The 7,500-nt window shown below is 39.8% G+C and overlaps 1 protein-coding gene across 1 annotated transcript in view; it reads left to right on the forward strand.

Annotated features, from left to right (window-relative positions):
• Positions 1–7,500, forward strand: part of LOC137990852 (collagen triple helix repeat-containing protein 1-like) — a 28,657-nt gene that overhangs the window by 18,025 nt on the left and 3,132 nt on the right. The window contains exon 3 of the mRNA XM_068835960.1: positions 7,151–7,450. Coding sequence (XP_068692061.1) covers positions 7,151–7,450 — 300 coding nt within the window. The remainder of the gene's footprint in view (positions 1–7,150; positions 7,451–7,500) is intronic.

Below are 7,500 nucleotides of genomic sequence, written 5' to 3' on the forward strand. Positions count from 1 at the left end.
TTTTCGAGCTTAAGGTTCAAATGTGATATGGGAGAAGTCTTTTAGTATTGCTCTGTAAGCAGGAAGGGTTCACAGGCCTGTTGGAAGCGTGCTTGAGTTTCAACAAAATGAGCCCCAAAATCAGTGAAAACTTGTGACGCAGATGAATAATAAAGTAGCTGCTATTTCCAAAATGATGGAATTACCTGGTGATAGATAACGTCGTACGCGTCTTGGAGAGTAAATTTTGACTTTGCATAAACAAGAGTTGGGCGATTGTGATCTTTGTTTTGACTTCGCTCATTTCATTGTCAACCTTTATAACACTTGACAGAAAAAGAAACATACAAAAACCCGCTATCTTGCCATCATTTGACACAGATGCTTCACTGTTTGGCGAGTAAACATGCCGCGGTAACTTAATCACGGCGCCCGCTGAATTCCGGCCATGTCACTTTCGATTTTGCAATTTACTTGAACGTAGCAAAAATCTCCCAAAATGTTTGTCGCTGATCGTAACTTTTTATATTCTTTATTCATGGTTCAAAATTAATGTTGTTTTCATGTCGTAAATATTTTATTCTCGATCGACCGTCTGGGAAACTTCCTTCTGCTCTTTCTGAAAACTGTGGTTCAATAGTTATTTGCTTTTTCATCAATATTTGTTTTGCATAAAGCAAGCTAACAGAATCTGTACCTTGCTGAGTTCGCATTTGTTAGCGTTAATAGTATTTTCGGTCAGATGTTTCTGTTTTTTATGAGGGGTTTATTGCTTTGGTCTCCCATACTAACGCTAACCCCGCGAAACAGGGATTGACTTCAATGAAGTTTAGTATTACAAAGCTTTCAGATGCTCAGAGGGCACACTTGTGGTGAAAAGAAGTTGTGAGGGAACTTGAAAATTATCAACATGTCAGCCCAGAAGCCAATGTTTCTCGCTTCTCTTTTATTTGTTATTCTTCAGAGACTGGAATGCTGTATTTCAATACCACACAATTCAGTGCCTTCTGATTTTCTGTAGCACGTACCACAGGCAAACCAGTGTATGCTTCACAGGAGCATCTAGTTCATATTTGTTACTCGTTTGCGATCGTCGCGTAATATTGAAGCGCTAGCCTCTGAGGTGAAACACAAATTAAACATTTTAAAGACACAGGATAGTAAAAAGTACGGCGGCTGTGAGCTTACAATTGTGGCAGGGAAATGAATTTGGCAAAACTGTGTTGTAGGTTTGTTATTGTGTTTGGTCCCGTGAGAGTGATGTTGTAAGGTATCGGTATACCCCAAAATTGATAATTTTGCCATTTTAGTTTTTGATATTTCCAGGTAAACCTCATAGAGTTTTTTTAATAACAAAAAGTTTGCGAAAAAAGGTTTCTTCTAGACAAAGTTAGAAAGGAAAAACGACTCTATCAATAAATTCTCTAATTAGAAGCTGTCCACAAATGACCATTTCTCAACACTCAAATGCAAATTACATCGAATGAGGCGCACGTTTACAGCGAGTGTTCATCCTTTTTCACTGAAATTTGGCAAGAATGTTGCCCGATAATGTGGCAATAAACCCGTGTCGGGCAGTTTTTATTTGTTGCCTCCTTCGAAAGTGATGAGTATTTAAGAAAAGCTACTGCGTGTCTTATAAAAACTGAAAGTTTAACAGCGAAAAAAAAAAAACAAACAAAACAAACCAGACAATTAATCAAAATGTTGTTTCTTGGATCAAGGTGTGAAGAAAACGTAGTTTCCGGTTAAATTCTGACCGGAAACGAACTCAACTTGTAAAACTATATACTTTTGAAAAATGAGGGCTATTTTAGGAAAGGTTTTATTTCTTGCCTTAAATCAACTAATAATCGGAATCTACAATTCCTAAGCTTCCAGAAAATATATACTTTATTAGGGGTTTTTATGAAACGTGTGACCGTGAAGCATGCAGCGACAACGCGAGGTTGCCGTTTGGGGTATACTGATTTAAAGGACGTAAAACTCATGAAATGAATTGTTATGCTGCGTTCTTCCAACAGATCAGCATCATTCCGTTTTTCATGAAGAGATTAAATCTGATAACGACTTCGACGCGTTTAGGTGATTAATACTGGGCAATAGTTTTGAAGTTCTTTATTTGCTTTTGTCTGTTCAGTCTGTTTTTTAGCAATAGTGCTGGTTTACGGTTTATTTGTGGATTTTTGTACATTTTTTGGGCGTAAGAGTTTTAATGAGTGCTGGTGTGGAAGGGGTTTTTTCAACGTAACTCTTAGAATTCGTACATGATAGAGTAAGGTAGTAGAATTTTAAGTCTGACTTTCCAAATTAAAGATAGAACCGCAAGTCATTAGGATACCGTGTTGGTGCTGGTGACTTCGTTAAGCTGAAAGCAACTAAAAATGCTGCCATAATCGTCACTTTGTTCTCAGATAGGAAGTAATGATTTTGCAAATATCATTGCTTCTAGATCTGTGTGAATTAAGGATGGAGTTTTTGGGAAAGAATTTGCCCAGCCTTTTTGTTTCCGTGTTAGCAGCCACTTTCTCGTTGCAGTATCATAGGAGTTGTCGTTCTTTAAATTAATAAATTAATAAACAGTAACTGTTTTCAAGTTAAGCTATGATCCTCGCATTTATGAACGATCATTATCCCTGTTTCTGAACAGCAGGTTGTCTGGGTATTAATTTCGCTACGAACGAACGAACCATTCACCATTTTTTGATGCTTTTAGGAAGCTTGCTGCGATTTTTGCTACGCTTGGATGTTTGGAGGAAGTGTACGGCAATTCGCGACGCTTTAAGAACGAAGCATTCAACATTTCGGAGCGCTATTACCGTCAGTCATTATTACTGTTTCTGAACAACATGGTATAAGGATATTAAGGACACATTCGCAACATTTGTGAATGCTATTCTGGACGATTTTTATACTTTTCTATGCCTATACCATATTTCAGTCGCTGCTCTTTGAGAACGAAGCATACGACATTTTTGAGCTGCAAAGCCTCCTTTGTTCATCGAAGTTTTTCGTTCTCTCACCACCTGACACTTCCATGGCTTCGCTTTAAGAACGAGACATTCAACATTTCGTAGCGCTAGCTATTACAGTCAGTCATTATCTCTGTTTCTGAACAGCAGTTGTCAGGTTATTAAGGACACATTCGCAACATTGTGATTGCTGTTGTGGACGATGTTTATAATTTTCTATGCGTATATCGATATTTTAGTCACTATATGTTTTGAGGAAGTGTCCGGTGATTTCGCGACGCTTTAAGAACGAAGCATTCAACATTTCGGAGCGCTATTACAGTCAATCAGTATTGCTGTTTCTGGACAACATGGTATAAGGATATTAAGGACACATTCGCAACATTTGTGAATGCTATTCTGGTCGATTTTTATAGTTTTCTATGCGTATATCCATATTTTAGTCGCTACTCTTTGAGAACGAAGCATACAACATTTTTGAGCAGCAAAGCCTCCGTTGTTCATCGAAGTTCTTCGTTCTCTCACCACCTGACACTTCCATAGCTACGCTTTAAGAACGAGTCATTCAACATTTCGGAGCGCTATTACAGTCAGTCATTATTTCTGTTTCTGAACGGCGTGTTGTCAGGGTATTAAGGACACATTCGCAACATTTGTGATTGCTGTTGTGGACGATGTTTATAATTTTCTATGCGTACATCGATATTTTAGTCACTATATGTTTTGAGGAAGTGTCCGGCCGGTGATTTCGCGACGCTTTAAGAACGAAGCATTCAACATTTCGGAGCGCTATTACAGTCAATCAGTATTGCTGTTTCTGGACAACATGGTATAAGGATATTAAGGACACATTCGCAACATTTGTGAATGCTATTCTGGTCGATTTTCACAGTTTTCTATGCGTATATCCATATTTTAGTCGCTACTCTTTGAGAACGAAGCATACAACATTTTTGAGCAGCAAAGCCTCCTTTGTTCATCGAAGTTCTTCGTTCTCTCACCACCTGACACTTCCATAGCTACGCTTTAAGAACGAGTCATTCAACATTTCGGAGCGCTATTACAGTCAGTCATTATTTCTCTTTCTGAACGGCGTGTTGTCAGGGTATTAAGGACACATTCGCAACATTTGTGATTGCTGTTGTGGACGATGTTTATAATTTTCTATGCGTATATCGATATTTTCGTTACTATATGTTTTGAGGAAGTGTCCAGTGATTTCGCGACGCTTTAAGAACGAAGCATTCAACATTTCGGAGCGCTATTACAGTCAATCAGTATTGCTGTTTCTGGACAACATGGTATATGGATATTAAGGACACATTCGCAACATTTGTGAATGCTATTCTGGTCGATTGTTATAGTTTTCTATGCGTATATCCATATTTTAGTCGCTACTCTTTGAAAACGAAGCATACAACATTTTTGAGCAGCAAAGCCTCCGTTGTTCATCGAAGTTCTTCGTTCTCTCACCACCTGACACTTCCATAGCTACGCTTTAAGAACGAGTCATTCAACATTTCGGAGCGCTATTACAGTCAGTCATTATTTCTGTTTCTGAACGGCGTGTTGTCAGGGTATTAAGGACACATATTCGCAACATTTGTGAATGCTATTCTGGTCGATGTTTATAATTTTCTACGCTTATATCGATATTTTAGTGGCTACTCTTTGAGAACGAAGCATACAACATTTTTGAGCAGCACAGCCTCCTTTGTTCATCGAAGTTTTTCTTTCTCTCACCACCTGACACTTCCAAAAGTCGGGTCGACTTTTCAAATGACGGGTCGTCACGACCTGATCGGATCGTCACGATCCGTCGAGATAGTTGAAGCTGCCTCAGGCAGTTCGACTTCCGGCAGTAAATCTTACTTCCTTTTTAAACTTCACGACCCGACATCCGGTGAGTCGGGCCGTCAACAGAAATTGACGACCCGACTCAGTTCATGTATATTGGACATGTGTGAAAATTCCTCCCAGAGAATAAAAAGATTCACTGGACATGTAATCAAGGTAAATATGTTCGAGCGAAAACGAAAACAAGCGAATATTTTGAGGGAAAACACAATTGTGTTGGATCGAAGGAACACGTGGCGAGAATCACAGGCAGCCCAAGCTCGGTATACGATTTATAGACTTTATATGGGAAAACATACTTTGAGCTTATAAATGCTAAAAGAGGCTGTAAATGTGGAAATAAAGTTCGCTTACCTCTACATACGGTTGTCCTCGTCTTTTCTGTGCAATCTGAGGGCAAATTTGTGTCCGTTTTAGACGGGTTTGTGGCTTTCGAATTTTTGCGATGTCGTTAGTTGTCATTTCCCCTCATAAAGAGAAGAAAGGCTGGTGACTCGCGGCGATCTCGTCTGACAAATTGCTCTCGCATCACGAGCCAACGGTCCGAATCGCCATAAAAACACCACAGCCTTAAGCCCAGATAAATTTCCTATCACATCAACTCCACTCCGGGACCACACAACGATTTTTGGCGGATAAATTCCAAAAAATGTTCGACTTTCTATAATCTTCCCATCCGTTCAGCTAGATGTGTGGCTACGGCCGTTATAGCTTGATGGCGATCGTATTACATTCTGCACTCTCATTGGCCAATTTGAAACAGTCTAATTATTGCGCGTGGATAGTGTGTCAAATTGACCAATGAGAGTGCAGAATATAATACGATCGTCATCAAGCTATAACGGCCGTAGCCACACTGCCTGTGCGAGAACAAGCAATTGTACGCTTTGAAAATAATCTTACCTTTTCAGCAATTTTAACGCTTTAAATTCCATCAAATGCACCACAATCCTTTCCTTTATCCTTTTGTGAAGCCTGCTGTGTAATTTTTTGGCCGAAACACTTGAAAATTTCGCCTTCGCTCTGGCTTAAATTGCCTGAGTTATAATGTCCGTCATGTAGACGTCATGAAAGCTAGAAAGCCGAGAAGGGACAGTGGGGCTATTTCTCTCCAGTAAACACGCCAATTTTCAGCGCGATCGATGAAAATCGCGGCTTTCTACGAATCCTACAAGAATGATTCATGAGTGTGCGATTTCCATCGAGGTCTAGGAAAAGTAGACCTACTTTCTACTTGATCTTTATAAACAATAAATTTACAACAATTGCATGGACACTTCCTGTGTTAATTCAGCATTCTTTTACTGTGAGAGTTATGATGGCGCGATTACAGATCGATGAAGTTAGTTTTTGTCTTTAATGCTCTGCTCTACATCCCATAAGTTTGTTTTTATGCCGGAGAGGAAAGAAAGTAAGATTGTTTTTAACATTTGACAACCTTAGATTTTTCCTAGCAGTAATTAGGGCGAACACACCTAAAATCGATCATGCTCCTGATGAGTGCATGATCGTTTCAGGAAACAGTAAAGACCATCAAAACAATTCCAACCGACACTGAATTTTGTAATGATCAGCGGCGACATTTTTGCTCGGTTTTTCAAAAAAAAAAGCGTTAAAATATCAGGAGCTGCGGTGCTTTTAAAGGGACGTCTATTTCTTCCCTCCTTTTTCGTCAGACAAGTGTCTCTTCTCTCTTTTTCTAATCTTGACTTGTCCGCTCCTCCTTTTTTTTTCTGCCGCTCATTTTTTTTCGCCGACCAGTTTTTTGCCGGCCTTTTTTTTTTTGCTGCCCATTATTTTTTGCTGCTCGTTTTCTTTCTGCCGCTCAATTTAATTTTTTTATTTGCCATTCACTTTTTTTGAGAAGCCGTGAAAAATGGTGAACAACTGGAAAAAGGGGGTGTCTTGAAGAAAACGACCCCCTAAGACTCGAATCCAAAACCCTCAATTTGGCTAACCCTGGGCCTAACTAGGCCTAAAAGTTGGTTTTTAGGCCTAGGGTTAGCCAAATTGAGGGGTTTGGGTTATTTTCTTCGTTTTCGAGTCTTAGGGGTTAGGGTTAGGGTTGGAAGTTTCGTTTCATGTCAGAAAAAAGGTTGGAATCTTGCAGACAAACATTTTCAGGATAACATCAGGGATTCCATCATTTTTTCTTATTTGTGGTTCGATCACGAAGATCCCGGAGTTTTTGAAGTTCCGAATCATAAATCGAAAAATTTCACATAAAATATAGCATTTGTCATAGGATATCGAGACTACGCGTAAAGCAAAAGTCAAAGGGAGAAGGGAGTAAATCCCAACAACAACAATCACAAGTCACTTTTGTTTATATTCCAAACCAGGACGCACAATGTCGATCAGGATGTTTCGGCTGCGGTATTCCCGGCATGCATGGAACGCCCGGAACACCAGGTCGTGACGGACGTGATGGGCGTGACGGAACAAAGGGTGACCAGGGATTGCCGGGAAAAATTGGGCCACAGGGACCTCCAGGTCATTTAGGTCCTCGGGGATATCAAGGAGCGACTGGAGTCCAGGGTTCACGTGGCCCAAAAGGGGAGAGGGGCCTTATGCCAGTTAAGAATTGGAAAGAATGCGCTTGGAAAAATCTCAACGATAATAAAGACAATGGGCTAATCAAGGTAAGCGTTGATATATATTCAAGGTGCTATTCATAGTTTAAGCTGGACAT

Source organism: Montipora foliosa, chromosome 2, assembly GCF_036669935.1.
Source record: "Montipora foliosa isolate CH-2021 chromosome 2, ASM3666993v2, whole genome shotgun sequence".
Taxonomy (NCBI): domain Eukaryota; kingdom Metazoa; phylum Cnidaria; class Anthozoa; order Scleractinia; family Acroporidae; genus Montipora; species Montipora foliosa.